This window comes from Leopardus geoffroyi, chromosome B1 (assembly GCF_018350155.1).
Source record: "Leopardus geoffroyi isolate Oge1 chromosome B1, O.geoffroyi_Oge1_pat1.0, whole genome shotgun sequence".
NCBI lineage: Eukaryota > Metazoa > Chordata > Mammalia > Carnivora > Felidae > Leopardus > Leopardus geoffroyi.
This window is the reverse complement of record NC_059327.1, coordinates 40,826,508-40,845,743: the sequence shown is the minus strand read 5'-3', so window position 1 is coordinate 40,845,743 and position 19,236 is coordinate 40,826,508. Positions and strand designations below refer to the sequence as shown.

General features: G+C 47.8%; 1 protein-coding gene across 24 annotated transcripts in view; it reads right to left on the bottom strand.

The window, feature by feature from the left end:
* ANK1 (ankyrin 1) overlaps positions 1–19,236 on the bottom strand; it is a 219,690-nt gene that overhangs the window by 27,225 nt on the left and 173,229 nt on the right. For 13 of the 24 annotated variants that reach the window (XM_045459389.1, XM_045459363.1, XM_045459407.1 and 10 more), the window contains 11 exons: positions 18,095–18,249; positions 17,581–17,792; positions 16,786–16,990; positions 16,367–16,463; positions 15,884–16,112; positions 14,589–14,714; positions 14,350–14,469; positions 13,007–13,085; positions 12,661–12,735; positions 10,758–10,889; positions 9,805–9,951 (listed from right to left, as the gene is read on the bottom strand). In XM_045459389.1, the coding sequence (XP_045315345.1) occupies positions 9,805–9,951; positions 10,758–10,889; positions 12,661–12,735; positions 13,007–13,085; positions 14,350–14,469; positions 14,589–14,714; positions 15,884–16,112; positions 16,367–16,463; positions 16,786–16,990; positions 17,581–17,792; positions 18,095–18,249 (1,577 nt within the window). Of the gene's footprint in view, positions 1–7,440; positions 7,522–9,804; positions 9,952–10,757; positions 10,890–12,660; positions 12,736–13,006; positions 13,086–14,349; positions 14,470–14,588; positions 14,715–15,883; positions 16,113–16,366; positions 16,464–16,785; positions 16,991–17,580; positions 17,793–18,094; positions 18,250–19,236 lie in introns of all 24 variants that reach the window. The other 11 variants (XM_045459301.1, XM_045459354.1, XM_045459264.1 and 8 more) reach the window with 1 other exon arrangement.

The window sequence follows — 19,236 nt, the reverse complement described above, 5'->3', positions numbered from 1 at the left end:
AAGCACAAGGGGATTTTCCTGATAATTTACTGTGGGAAACTGGTTGAACCTCCTGGAGGTAAATCTCACAAAATTATGCACCGCCCCCCTCCCCAGACCAAGTTCCCCTGAAGTTTTTAAACTCTCAGAGTTGTCTACACTGAGCCTCCAGCAATTTGTCAGTTATAGTTCTGGTTTTCCTACCCCAGCATGGGCTCCTGAGGTGGTTTCCACTCATGAGTCCCTGCTCTGGTAAATTCATATTCTCCATATCCCCCCGTCAGACTCTCCAGTTTTGGGGGCAGCAAATTTGCCTTGTGCCCTTACCTCTCTTACAGATCCTAGAATTGATGTTTCCGTCTATTCAGCTTCTTACTTGTTAGTACATACAGAGTGGCAGCTTCCAAGCTCATTACACGGAGAAGCAGATATTGATATATCTTAGAATGTTAAACCACCCTTGCATTCCTTGGATAAACCCCACTTGGTCATAATGTATTATCCTTTTACATATCCTGTTGGATTTGACTTGATAAAATTTAAATTTTTTGCATAAATGTTCATGAAGGATATTGGTCTATAGCTTTCTAATAATATTTCCCCCCCTAATATCACAGTAATGCTGGCCTCATAGAATGAGTGGGCAAGTATTATATTCTTTTACATTTTCTACATGAATTATTTCTTCCTTAGATGTTTGGTGGATTTTACCAGTGATGCCATCTAGGCTTGCTGTTTTCTTTGTAGAAATTTTAAGTATTAATTTAGTTTAATATATATAGGGCTATTAGGGTCACCTATTTCTTTCTATGAGCTTTGATAACATATCTTTCAAAGATTTGTCAATTTCATCTATGCTTTCAGTTATTGGCATAAAACTGTCGTAACCATCCCTTATCATCTTTTTACTATCTATAGAATTTGTAGTGACATGACCTCTCTTATTCCTGATATTGGTAATTTTTGTCTTCTCTTTTTCTTAACCAGTTTGGCTAAAGGTCTGTCAATTTTATCAATCTTTTCAAAGAACCAACGTTTGATTTTATTGATTTTCTCTAGTTTTTTGTTTGTTTTCTGTTTTCAGTTTCAGAGATATCTACTCTGACCTTTATTATTTCCTTTCTTCTGGTCATTTTGGGTTTAATTTGTTCTTCTCTTTCTAATATCTTAAGATAGAAGCTGAGGTCATTGATTTGAGAATGTTTCTCCTTTCTCTTGTGGACAGTTAGTGACATAAATTCCCCCCTAAGTACTGCCTTACTGGTGTAGGATAAGCCCTGACTGGTGGGTTTTGTTTCCTTTTTTTTTTTCCTTTTTGTAATGCAAGTGTCTGACCTAAGCTTTGATTGCCTATACTTCCCCTTCAAAGATGGCTATCTCAAATAAACACATTGCTAACCACATGACTAGATAAAGGGCCAGGCCACCCTTCCCCACTGAATCTCCCTTGTTATGGAGACCTCAGTTGATTTCAATGACTGACCATTTGGGCCACTTGATTTTTCTTTTCTCATGCTTTAAATTCCCACTTATGTTTTAAATTTACCAATAAAGAGTGAGTCCAGGAAACCCTAGGCCTCCACTTTCAACCCCCAAAATAGCAGAACCCTAGCCCTGAGCTTGTTCTCTTCTCTCTTTTTTTCCCCTGACAACCGTGCTGTGTGGCCCTAAGTATGCTGTGTAATTTTCAGGTTCTGTAACTAATAAATTTTTTCCCTCTGAAGTTTCCTGGTGGTTATTGCTAACGGGCATCTTGCAGTCATAACAAGAACCACATGGGCCGGTCCAGCCACAATATTAGCTATTGATAGGCTGAGTCCAACACACAAGAACTGGAATCCTATAAATTTTGGTATCTTGTGTTTTTCTTTACATTCATTTCAGAATATGTTCTAATTTCTCTTTTACTCTCTTGTTTGACCCATGAGTTATTTAGAAGTGTATTATTTGGTTTCCAAATATTTAAGATTTTCCAGATTTTTTGTTATTGTTTTCTAATTTAATTTCACTGTGGTCAGAGAACATGCTTTGTATATCTCAAATGCTTTTAAATCTAAGACTTACTTTATGGTCTATAATATGGTCCATGTTAGTGTAAGTTTCAGATGCAACTGAAAAGAATATGCATGCTACTGTTATGGAGTGGAATATTTATAACTGTCAACAATAAAGGTCATGCTGGATGGTAGTGTTTTTCAAATCTTCTATATGTTTACTGATTTTTCTACTTGTTCTATCAATTATTAAGACAGGGGTACTGGGGCGCCTGGGTGGCGCAGTCGGTTAGGCGTCCGACTTCAGCCAGGTCACGATCTCGCGGTCCGTGAGTTCGAGCCCCGCGTCGGGCTCTGGGCTGACAGCTCAGAGCCTGGAGCCTGTTTCCGATTCTGTGTCTCCCTCTCTCTCTGCCCCTCCCCCGTTCATGCTCTGTCTCTCTCTGTCCCAAAAATAAATAAACGTTGAAAAAAAAAAAATTAAAAAAAAAAAAAAAAAAAGACAGGGGTACTAAAGTCTCCATTATAACTGTGGTTTTGTCTACTTGTCATTGCAGTTTTCCCAGGTTTTGCTTCATGTATTTGAAAGCTACCTTACTAGGTACATAAGTATTTAGGATTGTTATGTGCTTGAACTACTTATGAAATTATTTTCTTCATCTCTGGTAATACTCTTTGTTCTAAAACCCACTTGTTTGATATTAATACAGTCATTCCAGTTGTCTTTTGATTAGTGTTAGCACAGTTTATCTTTTCTCATCCTTTTAAGGACTTTGTGTTTGAAGAGGCTAGTTGAGATTTACCTATATATTCATTATGACTATCTCTGCCTTTTCATTGGGGTATTCAGACCATTTACATTTAATGAGATTGTTAGTATGGTTAGGTTTAGGGGTGCCTGGGTGACTCAGTTGGTTATGCATCCAACCCTTGATTATGGCTCAGGTTGTAATCTTGCGGTTCATGAGACCAAGCCCCATGTCGGGCTCTACACTGACAGTGTGGAGCCTGCTTGGGATTCTCTTTCTCCCCCTCTCTCTGCTCCTCCCTCACCTGTGTTCACAGGTTCTCTCTCTCAAAATATATAAATAAACTTTATTTAAAAATGTGTTTAGGTTTAAATCTATTACTTGCTAATTTCTACTTTCTTTGTCCCATCTGTTCTCTTTTTTCTTCCTTTATGTCTTTTGAATTAATTGAAATTTATTATGACTCCATTTGATCTATTTGGATGAATTATTAGGTACAATTCTTTGTTTTATTATTTCAATAGTTGCTTTAAGGCTTATAATATACATCCTTGACCTATCATAGTCTACTTTGAAGTGAAATTATACCACTTGGTATATAGTATTAGCACCTTACAATAGTACACTTCTATTTTTCCCCTCTTGACTTTTTGACTTTTGTACTATTGTTGTCATACATTTCACTTTCACATGTGTTATGAACCCAACATTACATCATTGTTATTTTTGTTTACACATTTATCTTTTAAAGAGATTTCAATAATGAGGAAATAATGTAACTAATTAGAAAATTATGTATTTATCCTTGTAGTTAATGTTTTTGGCATTGTTAGTTCCTTCTTGTAGATCCATATTTCTGTCTGATATCATTTTCCTTTGGCCTGAAAGACTTTTATTATTTTATTTATTTATTTGTTTGTTTATTTATTTTTAAAGTAGTCTTCATGTCCAGGGTGGAGCCCAATGTGGGGCTCAAACTCACGACCCTGAGCTGAAGACCTGAGCTAAGATCAAGAGCTGGATGGATACTTAACTGACTGAGCCACCCACATGCCCCTATTGTTTCTTTTTTAATATTGCTTGACGCATGGGTCTCCTGGGGATGAATTTGCTTTCATTTTTGAAAGCTACTTTTGCTAGGCATAGAGTTATAGGTCAGAGATGCTCTTTAAAGATTTAGTCTACTTTAAAGATGTTGCTCCACTGTCTTTGGACTTGCATTGTTTCCAACAAGAAGTTTGATGTCATTCTTATCTTTTTAAAAAGTGTTTTTTACGTTTATTTATTGAGAGAGAGACAGAGTGCGAGCAGTGAAAGGGAAGAGAGAGAGGGAGGGAGAGAATCTCAAGCAGGCTCTAAGCCATCAGCATGAAGTCCAACATAGGTCTCAATCCCATGAACATGAGATCATGACCTGGGTCAAAATCAAAAGTCAGATGCTCAACTGACTGAGCCACCCAGGCACCACTGATGTCATCCTTATCTTTTGTTCTTTCATACATAATATGTCCCTTTTTCTTTGGCTGCTTTCAAGACTTTCTCTATCACTAGTTTGACCAATTTGCTTAAAATATGCCTTGGCATCATTGTGTCCATTTTTCTTGTACATGTGGTTCACTGAACTTCTTGGATTTGTGTAATCTTCTTGGATTAGTTTTTGACAAATTTGGACATTTTTCAACCCTTATTTATTCAAATGTTTTTTCACCTATTCTCTGTTGGAAACTATTTCCACATATATAAGGCCACTTGAAATTGTCCCATAGCTCATTGATGCTTTAAAATTTTTTTCTTGGGGCACTTGGGTGGCTCAGTTGGTTGAGCATCCAGTTTCGGCTCGGGTCATGATCTCGTGGTTCGTGGGTTTGAGGCCCACATCGGGCTCTGTGCTGAAAGCTCAGAGCCTGGAGCTGCTTAGGATTCTGTGTCTCCCTCTCTCTCCACCCCTCCCCTGCTCATGCTCTGTCTCTTTCTCTCAAAAATAAAGATTAAAAAAAAAATTCTTTTCTTTCTGTGTTTCATTTTGAAGAGTTTTTATTGCTATGTTGTCAGATTCCTTAATCTTTTCTTCTGTAATGTCAAATCTCATTCAGTGTATTTTTCATCCTACACATTATAGTTTCATCTCTATATGGTTTGAGTCTTTTAAAAATATTTTCTATGTCTCTCCTTAACTTTTTGGACACCTTAAATACAGTTATAATAACTGTTTTAACATTCTTGTATGCTAATTCTAACATCTGTTTCAGTTTAGAGTTAGTGTCGATTGATTTTTCTCTTTATTACGGGTCACACTTTCCTGTCTCTCTGTATGTCTGGTAATCTTTAACTGGATGTCAGACATTGTAAATTTTACCTTGGTGGGTGTTGGATATTTCTGTATTCCTATAAACATTCTTGAGCTTTGTTCTGTTATGCAGTTAAGTAACTTGGAAACAGTCTGATCCTTTTGAGGTTTGCTTTCAAGGTTGATTAGATAGGGCTAGAGCATTGATCAATGTAGGACTAGTTACTCTCCATTTCCAGGTAAGGCCCTTTTTTGTTTCCTATGCAATGTTTCTGAATGATCCATCTGACTGTCGGGAATAGCTGATTAATACTCAACCAAAACTTGCAGGGGACCCTCTGAAGAGCTCCAGGATTCTTCAAGCAGCTATGTTTTCTCTGGCACTGTATATATATCTTGGCAACTCTAGCTGCTCCTTTCTCTCTGGATTCTCAACGTCTCCTCAACCCAGGGAAACTTCTTGGATTTCTCTGCCCTATGTCATGACCTAGAAACTAGCAATTACAGAGTTTCCCTCAATTATTTCCTAGGTCCCATAGATCACTGCCTTTTGTTTACTGTGTCTAAAGTCTTGAAAACCATTATTTCCTATATTTGGCCCCCCCCTTTTTTTTTTTTGGCTGTTTTAAGCAGGAGGGTATATTCAGTCAGTCCTTAATACCTCATTTTGGCCAGCAGTGGAATGCATCCTCTTTTTTAAAAATTCATTTAAGTAATCTCAGCACCCTCAGTGGGGCTTGAAATCATGACCCCAAGATCAAGAGTCACACACTCCACTGATTGAGCCAGCCAGGTACCCCAGAAGTGGAATGCATCTTAAATAGCCCCTCAAATAATAGCCAAGTGAGTATTCTGTAACTTTTGGGAATCTCAGTAAGACCTGATAAGGACCAGGAGAGGGTAGCTCTACTGGCCACAGAATACTGGAGGCTCATTCTTGGGTATCCTTTGGGACTTATCCTCCTTAAAACTTCCATGGTGGTCACTTCATGGAATGTCACACAAATGAAATGTGTCCACGAAGAAAACGCATGCACATCCTCCCCCAGGACTTCCTGCCTTTTCTTTATTCTGGGGCCTCTCCTCTAGTAATAATGTTTAGGGTGTATGCCTTGCTTCTCCCTCTCAGTCTCCAGAGGACACCCACTGATCTATCCACATCCTCACAAGCTTGGATCTGAGACCATAGATGGTCATACTCAGTGCCAGTGGTGATTACTATTAAGTCAGAACAATGTTCATAAGGCCTGAGCACATCGTCATGAGGATTATCTCACAAGATCTGGGATGGATCAGACTATAATAAGGTCTGCTGTGTCCCCTAGTTGAATTTTAGAAGTGCCTGTCTTTCTCACAGTCACACGTGGCTCTGCCACATGGGAGCCACCAGCCCACCCTTCAGTCTAGAGCTCTCCTCTCCAGAGTTGCATTTTGGGGAAATCAGGTAAGAGGCAACTATACATACTGCTTTGGGGCAGAGCACAGGCCAGCAGTTCCTCCCTAAGTCTCCATCTCAGGTTATCCTGCTGGATCTCTGCTAACCAAGATATAATGATCACCCTCATAGTTTAATGTTAGTAGCCAGCTAGACAAGGAGGGGAAGCCAACCTGGCCTCAGACAAAAGCCATACTCACTAGTTGTGATCAGGAGCTGACAGAAGTAAAACACATTTTCTTTCTAAGAAGACATTACTATGTGTCCAATTTATCAAACCAACGGACCTGACAAGTGTGGATGTGAGATGTCCATTTTTTTCCTTTTATATGAGAAATCTGATTTCTCTTTTAGAAACATCTTTTTCATTCATTCATTCTTTTTTTTTTTTTTTTTTGCTTTATACGCAATTTTTTTCTTTATGTATATTACCCAAGGGCCCAGGGCAGTTCCCTCTTGTGTAGGGGAAGAAAACTGGCCTTTGAACTTAAGCCCCCTTATGCTCTGACCAGGCCAGCCAGGTGTATATGGCAGGAAGAGTCAAGAAGGAAGGAAAACAGACCTCAAGTTTCTGTTTCCCTGACAGCACAGAGCACTCAAGCACTGTCCTTCATCCCCATGGCTTCATCAGGAGGCTCAGAGAAGCAGAGAAGCGAGGTCAGGTGCAGAGAAGGCCAGGTACAGCTGTGACGTCAGTGCAGAGGGCCAAGCAGGCACCCAGACAAGTCAGCATGGGCCCCTGCCCAGGAGAACACTGGAGGAACCATGGAAGGCTATTGCCTCCCTACCCTTCTACCTTTCGTCCCTCCTGCTCCTTCTTTCCAGGCCAGAACCATCTTCCCAGGACAGAGAAGAGGGCAGGATAAACACATAGAAGCCAATTCTAGTGCCAGAAAAGGAAGAGTAGACCGAGCTAGGCATCTGCTAATGAGTGTCTGCTTGGGCCATGGTGGGGAGCATGCACGCAGGGCACACAGCCTGTGTTCATCAGCAGACCTGTTGGAGGGGGGTCTCTGAAGGGGTGACAGGGCCACACAGAGAAGCCAGGAAGCACAGAAGCATTCAGTTTGTGACGGTCTAAAAATCAACAAAGCAGGGAGAGGAATCCTTTGAAAACTTAAGTTACATTATGTTACTCTTTCCCTCCAGAGCCTCCAGTGGCTCTCCGGCTTGCTACCAGTAAACCCAATGTCCTTAGGGTAGCCTGTAAGAACTGGCCTCCTGTTGCCCTCTGACCTGTGCTCCTGCTCCCTCCCCCTGCTAGCACTTTAGATGCTTCCCTCACAAGTTATGCAGTTGCTTGACTCTCCAAACAGAAGGTAAGTTCCACGAGGGCAGGGCTTTAAGGGAGATTTGTGTGTGTGTGCTTGAGAACTGATTTATCTCCCCTGCCTAGACCAGCGCCTGGCCTGGGGTAGGTGCTCAAAAAGTACTTGCTAAATGAGCAGACCAACTAAAACAGAGCCCCTTTCACCTGTCACAGAGCATGTAGAGACCCAGTCAGTCCCACAGAGGGATTCTGAACTCTGGTTAGGCATTGGGCTCTCTAGGCCTGACTGGAGTTGTAAGTCCTGTGGCCAGTGGGAGATTCTTTTTTTTAACTGCAGTAAGAACACTTAACAGGGGATCCACCTTCTTAACACATTTTTAATGGTCATAACTTCCTTGTTTATACTCATGTAATTCCACGGGCCTGTGTCCTCTAGGTACATAACTGGGGCACAGAGAAACAAAAACTTGCAGGTTTGACTTGATAGAAACAGCATTGGGAATATTAAGAAACCCAACCAAGTGATCAGATATCACAGAGAAAAGGAGACGCATTTTGTCACTTGGATTTCCTGAAGCTTTCAGCATTTCCTCAACTGCCCTCCCTTTCTCCCTCTGTGAAAGGGAGCTGGTCTACTCAGCAGTCCCCGCAATGCTCCAGCCAGGTCCCCAAGGGACATGGGAGGGGACCACGGCCTTGAAGACTTTATGCCGGGTCTGAAGAGTGAGAGACAACTCCTCAGGCACTCGCAGGCCCTCGTGCACGCGCACACACACGCCCTCGCACACGGCCATGAGACTGGTGGGGAGGAAGGGCTAGAAGTCTTTCACGACATGCATCTGTGGAGGCGGATGGCTCCTGAACACCCGGCCGAGGTGGAGACAGTGGAGATAGGCAGTGCGAGAGAATGAGCGGACTAGAGGTCCAGGTGAGGTCAGAGGCAGAAGAGAAAGATGACAGGACGTGATCAACAGAGGAGCCCTGCACCCAGCATGTTTCAGGAGACACAGGACACGGGAGAGAGAAACGTGTAAGGGGCTTGGCATGCACAGGCCCCACTTGGCAAAAGGAGGCCCCCTGCCCAGACTGACCTAGAACTTACCGGCTCATGGCAGGTCCCCCCCGTGCCATGGGCACCTGCCCAGCGTGCACGTGAGTGTGTGGCCAGGGATGGCCAGTAAACTAGCCGCTTGGGAAGCACAGACAGCGCGATGTCGCCGCCTAGGGTGACATATTTAGGCACCACAAGAAGATAGTTCATAGACTTAAAATTGTTTCTTCAAGGTCTGTAAGGAATTTTGGGAATCTGATCTAACCTGCTGACTCTAAAGAAGAGGAGATAGCTCCAAAGAGCAGGGCCTCTGCTGTTTCTGTGCCCAGTGGCTGGAGAGAGGGCAGGTGAGGGGGAAGGGGTGGGGGACCCCCCAATCCCCTCTCCTTCATGCAGGTGGCTAATTTCACTGCTGCTGCAAGGACACTGGTGCACAGGAGGCTGCTGTGTGGGTACTGGGGGCAAAGGTCAGGGGCCTCCGGGCTTCCTCCCCTAGGGCCTGGTCACACTGGGGGTCTGTGCCATGCTGAAGCGCATTAAAAAGAATGAGAGGAAAGAGATAGGGTGAGAAAAAAGGGAGGGAGAGAAACAGAGAGACTAGACTCATAGGAAAGAAGCCCACTTAGCCTCACAGGACTTCTAAAACACCTGCCAGCTTCACCACATCAGATCTTGGGCCAGAATCTCCATGCCCTTTGCTTCTCTACCACTGACTGTTTTACAGATGGGGACACAGGCCCCAAGAGGTGGGACCACTGGTGGCACAGAACCATGGAGAGCCTCTGCAACATGCAGGGGTGACTCCAGCTCTTCCCTGGACTGCAGCAGGAGCCTGGAGCCTAGGGGAGCATCTGGGAGCCCCTCTGCACAGGAGTGCTCCCGTCTCTCTTGCTTGCCTCTGCTCTCAGCACCACCAGGGAGGGAGTTCGAGGAGACCAAACCTCCCACCAGAGGGAAAGATGGTTTCACGAAGTGTCCTGTGCTGGTGCCTGGAAGGTGGCGCCCAGCGCAGCCCCACCTCCTTCCAGGAGACACTCACCATTCATCTGGGAGGGTGACGAAGAGTAGTCCCGGTCCCTGTGTCTCCGGTCGGGTTTCAGATTGCGGCTCTGTCTGCCTGAGCCCTCCAGCATGTTCACGATCTCACTCCGGTCAATGTTGCGCAGGGCTGTGTACAGATTGTCCACTGCAGGGGGAGAAGGGAAGAAGGGGTGCTGGCCAAGGGGGCTCCAATCCTCATAGACAGTTGTGGGGTGTGGAGAAGGGAGGGAAGTGGGGGATGATTTGTTTTCTCAGCACCCCTCCTTTGTCAGAATCAAAACTACCTGCCTCTGGGGGGTGGGGGGGGGGAAGCTTTTGTTACCCTTTGAGAGATCTTTTCCAAACCCTAAGGGTGGTCAACTGCAAAGCATGGGAAGACTGTTTTTTTGTAATCTGAGAGGAATTCTGCAAGAAATGAGAGTGAGGAGAAGAGGATACTGTCCTTTTGAGATCCTTGGTCCTCGCCAGTTGATTTGAGATCCAAATGCAGACACCCAATTTACTCTTAGTGTTTCTGAGTATGGGAATTTAGTTGAGAAAGGGCTGAAAACAGGGCGACGGATCTTCCCTCCAGGTTGGAGGAAAAGATGTTCCTGTATCAGGCAGGATTTGCTCTGTTCTGAGAGGACAGTCTTCATTTGTTTGAGAAACTCAGAAGTCACACACCCTACATCTGTGCTGTCATTTCGTTCTGGTGTGGCTCTTGTCTTATTCGGGGGATGGGAAAAAGGCCAAGGCCAAGACCATCCTATCCTCTTATGATAGGACTCCCCGAGGACCCCAGGACCCTGAGAGGTGTGTGTGTGAGGGGCAGAGAGACAGAGACAGCAAAAGGGATTGGCTCCAAGGCAAAGACAGCAACTGGAGCTGGAAGGCAGAAAGGCTCCGGTGAAGGGGAGGTCCTGCACGGGCTTTGGACAGAGGACGCTTCCTTAGCTTAACGGTACTGACTCTTTGCGTTTTTGCCTTCGCGGGTGACCCAGAGATTCAACAAGGCTGCACTCTGCTCCAGCAAGGAGTTGGGGTTTTCCACACGGATCCTGTTGATGTCTTCCACGCTGAACTGAAGCTCCCGAGCCAGCTCTGCAGGCAGAGAAGCAAGACTGGGTGTGAGCCCGCCTCCGGCCCCCCAGCAGGTGCTGTGCCTTGCGTCTGGCAGGGAGTACCGGGAATCAAGGAACAGTGCCCCCTGGGTTTTGGTATTCCTTCTTACCAGAAAGCAACTAGGGGAACACAGACACCTACATCTTCCGACATCCAGAAAATAGGGCAGGGATAGGAATGCTCAAAAAATTGGTATTGAATGAATGAATGAAGGAATATCTTTCCTTTCTTTTGTCAATTCACATATTATTAGATGACAAGGCTGAGCCTCTCAGCAAGGTTAACGCTTCTGCAAGGTCGTGGCACAAGCTAAGGCCAGAGCCAGGAGCGGGCTGAGCCTGCGGATGCCCACTCCAGTGCCGTCTGTGCCACTAACTTTCCACCAGGAAGCAGTTACCACGGGAATGCTTTTCTGTATTTACGTTTCTTCAGGGAAAGGCACTAATTACATTTAAAATGAAAATATAAGCTCCCATCTAAATGCAAGGCAATAACACAGAATGTTAGCTTTCTCCCTCCCATTATTATTATTTTTTTAATGTTTATTTATTTCTGAGACAGACAGAGCATGAATGGGGGAGGGGCAGAGAGAGGGAGACACAGAATCTGAAGCAGGCTCCAGGCTCAGAACTGTCAGCACAGAGCCTGACACAGGGCTCAAACCCATGGACCATGAGGTCATGACCTGAGCTGAAGTTGGACGCTCAACCGACTGAGTCACCCAGGTGCCCCACCCTCCCATTATTTTTATTGTTATTTCTCACAGGTGCTTTGGAAGGGAGAACAGCCTCAGAGTCTAATTTCAAGGATGAGGAAGACCAGAGGGGACAGTGATGGTAAGGATCAGAATGCACAGGTACACACACACACACACACACACACACACACACACACCCCAAGAAGCAGCAGTAGGCATTCTTTTTTGGCTTAAGAATGAACAGCTCCTGAATTTCTGTTGTAAACTTTTGTCACAGAGCCTTTCAGCAAGCCTTATTGCTAAGGCTTCTGAGTTTCTCTGAAGTCCTCTCCACAGGGTGACTGACTAAAGGCAGTCCATTCATATAAAAGCTAACATAACAAGGCGGGGGGGTGGTTAAGTTACAGGTCCTGTGACTGAATAAAACGCATTTTGAGCTTTCACTTGTATTTTCCCACACACAGTGTCACTTCAGATGTGATCTACCCTTTTGTTGTGGGACTTCTGGTAGACCTCAGGTACAGCCAGAGATTACAAGTGAACAATTTTGAGCCATCTCCTTTTCTTCCTTCCTTTCCTTCAACAGCCTTTCCTTCCTTTCCTTCCTCAGCCTTTGAGAAAGGGCAACGTGAGTACAGGGAGGAAGAGAAAGGCAGTCATAGAGACATAGTTTTTTGTTTCTGTGCTTATTTGTTGGCTGGTTTTCCAGGGCTCTGTCACTAATTAGAGCCACTCTATTCAGCTGGATCTCCATTTTCCCATCTGTAAAATGAGGTGAACCAGATCAATTCTAAGGTCTCTCGTAATTTCAAAAGTTAATTCTTTCTTATAAAGTAAACCCAGGCAGAAAAAAAAGAAAAACCGGGAAGGAATGGAGGAGGGTGGGAGCTTACTTTCCATGGGCATACCCAAAGGCACTGCTTGGGCAACAGACTTGCACAAGACAATCACACATCAGATGCACCGAGGACAGTAGGAAGAGGTAGAGGCAAGAAGCTGGAGGGGTACGTGTAGACTGGCAAGGTGCCTTTTGCCCCCAAGTCCCCGACTTACCCGCCCAGCTGAGGCCAAGGTGCTCTGATATAATAGCCATCTTCATATCTGCTCGGTCGGTCCCACTGAGAAAACCTAGGGAGAAGCATCGGGTTTCATTTAGCAGCCTTGGCAGGACACAGAATGGGCAGGTGTGGGTAAATGACCTCAGATGGATGTTCTGGCCCCCGGCGGACCTCTGTATGCTGGCCTGCAAGCATTCCGTGGGGACCAGGCTCCGCATGCTGTGCTCATAACAAGCTAAGGAAATCACATCAACACAGAGCTCTTGCAGGAGTGAGGGGGAGTGATGTGACCCACAACCTCCTGGGAAGGCAGTGAGCACATATCACAAAGGGGTTCATACCCAGTGACGATTCGCTGAGAATGCTGTATCTCAGGGCCAGGGGAGTCAACGTCCTCTTCCTGTCATCAGCTCCACTCCCCTGCAGAAGAAAGATGAGGAAAGGGTGCTTTGGGCTTGGGGTTACCCCCTTGGTGGGAAGGTGCTCGGAGCCTGGGGGCTATGGGGTGGGCATGACGCCAATCCCAGCCAACAGTAAGTAGGTCTGTGTCTCTGGAACCGCAACACAAAGAGCAGATGTGTGCAAAGAGGTGGGGGTCCAGAGGGAGTGATGAGAGTCACACACTTTATCACTAATAGTAATGGCAAGCTCACGTGGCCTTTACCACATGACAGGCCCTGTTTGATGCACACAACAGCCCCTGGGCAGGTACAATTACTATTCCCATCTCATCCGTGAGGACACTGAGGCCTAGAGGGGTTAAGTAACTTGCCCAAGGCAGCTCAGCTAATGAGTGGCGGAGCTGGGGTTTGAACTTAAAAACCAGTGTTTCTTTCTGGGTTCCTTTATACTCAAAAGACCTATTTTTGGCACCAGTCCGAGGCTTAGCACTCCAGCCCTACAGAGAAGCACCCAGATGCTAGCTCTGGGTGCAGGAAATCCTCTTTTGAAAGAGAAGTGCACTCATACTCTCCCCAGACAGTAAAGAGAAATCGAGCCACGACATATGGATGTAACCTTGCTTTCTCCCTAGTTGGGCACGGAAGGCTGACAATTACAACGATGGCAGCAGCCAAACGACACCAACAAGAACATGGAGACATATGATCCCTCCAAAGTCCCTTGCGCAGTGGTGACTCGGATGCTCTTACAGGTATGGATAAATCAACATACTTGGTCAAGACGCTTTTGCTGAGCTCAAAAATCTGGGTGTTTGCAGTGGCTGAGACACCAGGGCTCCCTTCTCTGAGGGCCTGGCACCCTGGGGAAGATAAGCAAGTATATGAAAAGGAGGCCTGAAAAAGCCTATCAAACAGCTGGGTCACCTTGAGCAATGTGACACCCAGTTCTAAGCCTCAGAGAGCCCAGACGAGGGGTGCTCAGGTAGACATCTTTTGGGCTCCTTCTAGCCTTCGAGAAGGAACATCCTAGAGGGCTCAAGGCCCACAGTAAGAACATGCAGACCACTGTCTGACACTGGCATCTGGTCCTAGCTTTGCAGAAAGGGCCAGGGCACACTCTCCCTGCCAGGCCACCGTCAACTGTCCAGAAGACGGCAAAGAGCCTTCAAAGGCTGCTTTGTGACGGTAAGAGGTCCTTGGGAAGCACGCGACCTTGCGTCTGTTTCGGGACCTCCTCAGGGAACCCCATCTCTGGCGAGGGTCCTCATCGGAGGGCAGCTCACCTTGGTACAGGGGGGCATGGTGATGTTCAGGTGACAGAGAATGTGCTGGGTGTCCTCATACTTCATCGCCTTGCGCAGAAATGACAAGGACCCTGCTGGTTCTCGACTGCTGTCCCTCACCTAAATTCAATCACACAAAAGCAAGATTCGGGGGGGTGCTGTTCCAGAGGCCACCAGGCTGGTTGGCTTAGAGACTTCTGCCTCCCAGAACCTTGAAGACCCAGAGGAGAGATTGGCACCTTTACAGGTATGGCCAAACGGTTCTCCCGAAACGACTGGAAGAGGAAACTCCGTTGCTGGGCAGCTTTTTTGACGGGCACCAGGTTCCCAAAGAGTTCTGCGAAAAGGGGCATCCCTTCCAAAACCTGTAGGAGAAAAGCAAATGTCATGTCCTGCCTTCAGCTTTGGTCATCTCTTTGCCAGATCATACTCATTCTACAGCATGAGACACAACCCGCCATTTGTTTTGAAAAAGGTTTTGTTCCCAAGGCTGAAATGAGGGAGGCATGCTTCCTTACATCAGAGGAATTTTTTTAAATGTTTATTTATTTTTGAGAGAGAGAGAGAGAGAGAGAGAGACAGAGTATGAGCGGGGGAGGGGCAGAGGGGCAGAGAGACACAGAATCTGAAGCAGGGTCCAGGCTCTGAGCTATCAGCACAGAGCCCGACGTGGGGATTGAACTCATGGACTGCGAGATCATGACCTGACCCAAAGTTGGACACTCAACCAACTGAGCCACCCAGGTGCCCCCTTACTTCAGAGGATTTTACAACAAGCAGGAATCTTTACCTATCCCTGGGTGGCTGATCAGGGTTGCTATCAGAGTACTCTAGAACTCCACTGAAGTATCAAAATATGGCTTCCCCCCAAAAGCTGGATCATTTCACACTTGTTCTGCAACGTTTAGTTTATGAGAAGTGTTGGAAGGACCATGTTATAGCATAATCTCACCCATTATTATAAGAATCCCTATTGTGTATATAATGCTTTCGACTGAGAAGTTATCATGACCCCATTTGATAGGTAAGGAAACTGAGGCCCAAAGAGAGTAAGTCCTTTGTCTAATTTGTCCTTGAATCAGGATTAGGGGTAGGGCTCCATAGTTCCAGCCTTGTGCTTTTCCTTCTGGGCCCTCAGCCCCCCAAGAAGGCTCAGAACAGACTCCAAGGCCAGACTTTTGGAAAGGTCCTGGCTTCTTACTTGTCTTAATATGATGAGTCTCCTAGGGTCAGTAATAGGTTCAAATCTAGTCCCTGTTCCTCACCTCATTTGTCCAGCTGCCCTCCCTGCCGCATCGGGGCGTTCCCAGAACCCTGGCATAGTGGGTAAAACTGTGGGCTCTGGTGTCAGACTACTTGGACAAATCTTTTCTCTACCCTCTACTTAGTCATGTGACCTTGGGCAGACTACTTAACCTCTCTCAGCCTCAGTGCCCACATCTGTAAACTGGGGATGATAAAAGCACACGCGGGTATGAGGATCAAGGGAGATGATGCTAGTCAAGCACTTTCACACTACGTCCAGCCACGGTACCTCTATGTCCCTGCTCCGAGCCACCTCAATGAAGTTCTCATGCTGCTCCAGGGTCTTGTCCACTTTATCGTCTGTCATGCAGTAGCAGCGCAGACGCCCTTCCCGGGGGTCATTCATCTTGGCAAAAATGACGAACTTGGCCATGTAGGGCACCGCGGTGAGCTCCTTGTACAGCAGGGTGGCGAAGTTCACAGCTTCAGCAGTGCGAGGACAGTCTGACAGCCAAAACCTAAAAAGAGAGGGCAGATTATAAGCACGTTTCTATGGGCCAGATGGAGCGCTTCATGTCTGTGCAAACAGAAGGAGCCCATAAGCCATGGGGATGGCTGCTCTAGAAAGCCTGGTGGTCAGGGTGGGGGCTTCTGTGTGGAAAGGGGAAACGGGGGGCCCTAAGCACGGGGTGGGCGGGTCAAGGCCTGGGGATAAGCCATGATCGGGGCAGCGCTGACCGCTCGGTGCAGGGCCCGGGGTTTCTGGGCTCACCTGGCAGAGACGTTGGTGGTGAAGGCGGCACACTCGTTGGCATACACGAGCTTGGTTGTCCCCGTTATGTCTTCCCACTGGGCTTGGTCTGTTCCTCCTGCAACAGGAACAGAGGTGGGCTGGGGGACAGTGTTCAGGTGGCACACACACGGCTTGCCGAGCTGCCAAGGGCTGAGCATGAAAGGGCGGAGATGGGCACATCTGTGTGGCCCTGAGCATGTCTCTTCTCTCACGCCCTCCCCCTCCTCGAGCTATTCCATGGAGGCTCTAGTCAGACGGACTGCCCCTCCCTCCCTTCAAAGAGCACATCGCCTAGGGAAGCCGAAGCAAGGTGATGGCCGGCTTCCCCTTCTGTCTCTCCTTCATGTGGCCAGAAGGAGCTGCTGCTGCCCAGAAGATGGGACAGGGGCACCTCTCACCAGTGACACTGCAGAGTAGGCGCAGACTGGTGGTGTCCCCCTCCCCGCTGTCCCTTGGGTTGTCCGTCCAGGAAGGAGGGAGTGGGATCCGAAGGCCAATGGGGCGATAGAACTTCCGGCGCCGTGGCTCCACGGTGACGATGGGGCTGAATGTGGCCTGGTTGCCCAGGAGTTTGGTGACAAGCTCATCTGGTACAGGCTGGGCCTGCAAGGTAGCAAAGGCAGGCACTGAGCCTCCAGCAGCAGGGGGGACTTGTTCATGAGGGCCAGCACGTCCCCAGAAGGAGAGCAGGCTGTTTATACAGAGGGCAAAGGCTCCCAAGGGGTGCAGCGGTCCTTCCACTGTTGCACCACACAGATCTGTTTTGCTGGGCATGGAGCCCATCCTGGGGCTGATATCACTGCTCAGCTCTCTTTCCGGAGCCCTTTCTCCCCTCTCCTGCTGCTCCCATTCCGTGGATGGCACCACCCTTGCTCACCATTAGTTACCTCTCCAGGATGCCCTGTGGAATTCTCTCACGTCGAGCATGCGAGCATGCTGGGTCGTGTTTTAATGTGTAATCTGGGGCTTTCTGCAACTTACCAGGGAGCGCCTGCCCTACCCCACTCACCCGACTTCTGAGCTTTAAGGTCACATCTCTAACTGGGATTTTAAGGCATTGGACAAAAGTGGGGGATGTGCTGGGGAAGTCTTCCTGGGGGCCTTGAATTCCTCCCACCTTCCATAAACTCTGAGTTGGACGGGGGGGGGGGGGGGGAGGGGGGGCAACTGGTGAGGAGGGAGGGCTGTGTCACCTGCAGAGCCAGCTTCACTCTCTTGGTGACAGCGTTTTCTGGGAACGTTGCCTGCACCAGGGGGACCAGCTTGCTCTTCAGAAAGCCCCCTTCAGGGCCGATGGTGTCGTAGTCCTGGCAGAGCCGTGACATGATCACGAAGTACAAGGGGAAGTCGGTGGTGATGATACGGCAGACCCTCTTCTTCTCCAGCTCCTCCAGACTCCCCAGCTCTGTAATCACATGGCATGATGCCACCCACCCCGGTCATGCTGTCGTGCCAGATGCAGGCTCAACCACTGTGTCCCTAGAACCTCCTCATCCCTGGCTCCCGATGTTTGTCCCCTCCCCAGGCACCTAGCAGCACCCCTCAGGTGCCCCAGGCACCTGGGACTGGACCTGATGGGGCCATCCCCGGTCTCTCTGGCCTGCCCAAACTCCAGGCGGTCCTAACAACCCACCCCAAAATCGCAAGCTCAAGTCCCACCTTCCAGAAGGAGAGCACCCTGCTCTGGGATCCCTGGGGCTCAGTTACCTTCGTCCATCCCGTTGAGGATCTGATCCAGGTAGCTTTCTCCATAGCGGCTCTTGTGTTCCTTCCACACGGAGCCGTTTTCACTGCGCAGCACCACGAGTTCACGGTCCCCACGGCCTTGGGAGGCAAAGTGGGGGATCTCCACGATCACAGGGCTGAGGGGACAGAGCAGATGGTGGGCAAGGTGTGTAGATGTGGGCGTGGGTGCCTGTGGGCGGGTGGCTGTGCACAGGGAGGAAAGAACAGGGAAAGGGGGGGCAGTCGGTCCCTGCTTGGAGAAAGATGGGATCCTGCAGCCAGAGTGAGGCCCCACCTTAGGGCAGGTCCGGATGGGGAACAGACCCTGCTTGAGTTCCTGAGACGCTCCGAGGGTCCCTCACTCACTGCCAGGCCCCGGAGGAACAGTAAGCACAGGACCCAATCTCACCTCACAGGGGGAACTCCTGCCATGGCCATGTAGTGGACACTCAGCTGAGTAACCCAGCCCTCGGACCTGATCCCGAGAACCCGCCAGCCATTCCTAGATATCCCTAGGCAGGGGACCAAGCCTTAGCTTTCTCCTCTATCCAATGGTGATAAAGCCACTTCCTTCAGAGGGAGGCTTTGATGACTACATTTAAAAAGGAAAATCGGGGCGCCTGGGTGGCTCAGTCGGTTGAGCGTCCGACTTCGGCTCAGGTCATGATCTTGCGGTTCGTGAGTTCAAGCCCCGCATTGGGCTCTGTGCTGACAGCTCAGAGCCTGGAGCCTGCTTCGGATTCTGTCTTCCTCTCTCTCTGCCCCTCCCCCACTCATGCTCCATCACTCTCTGTCTCTCAAAAATGAATAAACATTAAAAAATTAAAAAAAAAAAAAGGGAAAAGCAACACAAAAGCACTCTGCAGGCTGCTTTCCAGGGGTGGATGGAAGCTCAGAGGTGGGGACAGGCAGGGGACAAAGGCAAGAAGGCCGGGCCTCCCTGGACACACCTGTCCCAACAAAGCTCAGGTAGAACCCCACTCTGCTTCACTCTCAAGCCCACTAATCTTGTCCTTGGGGGCAATGCTGTAGGGCTGTCTTTTAGAAATACCATCTTAAAGCTTAAATAATTCAGCCCTTGAAGGCCCCAAGGTAGCCAGCCCAGTCTTTTCAGTCCCCTTCTC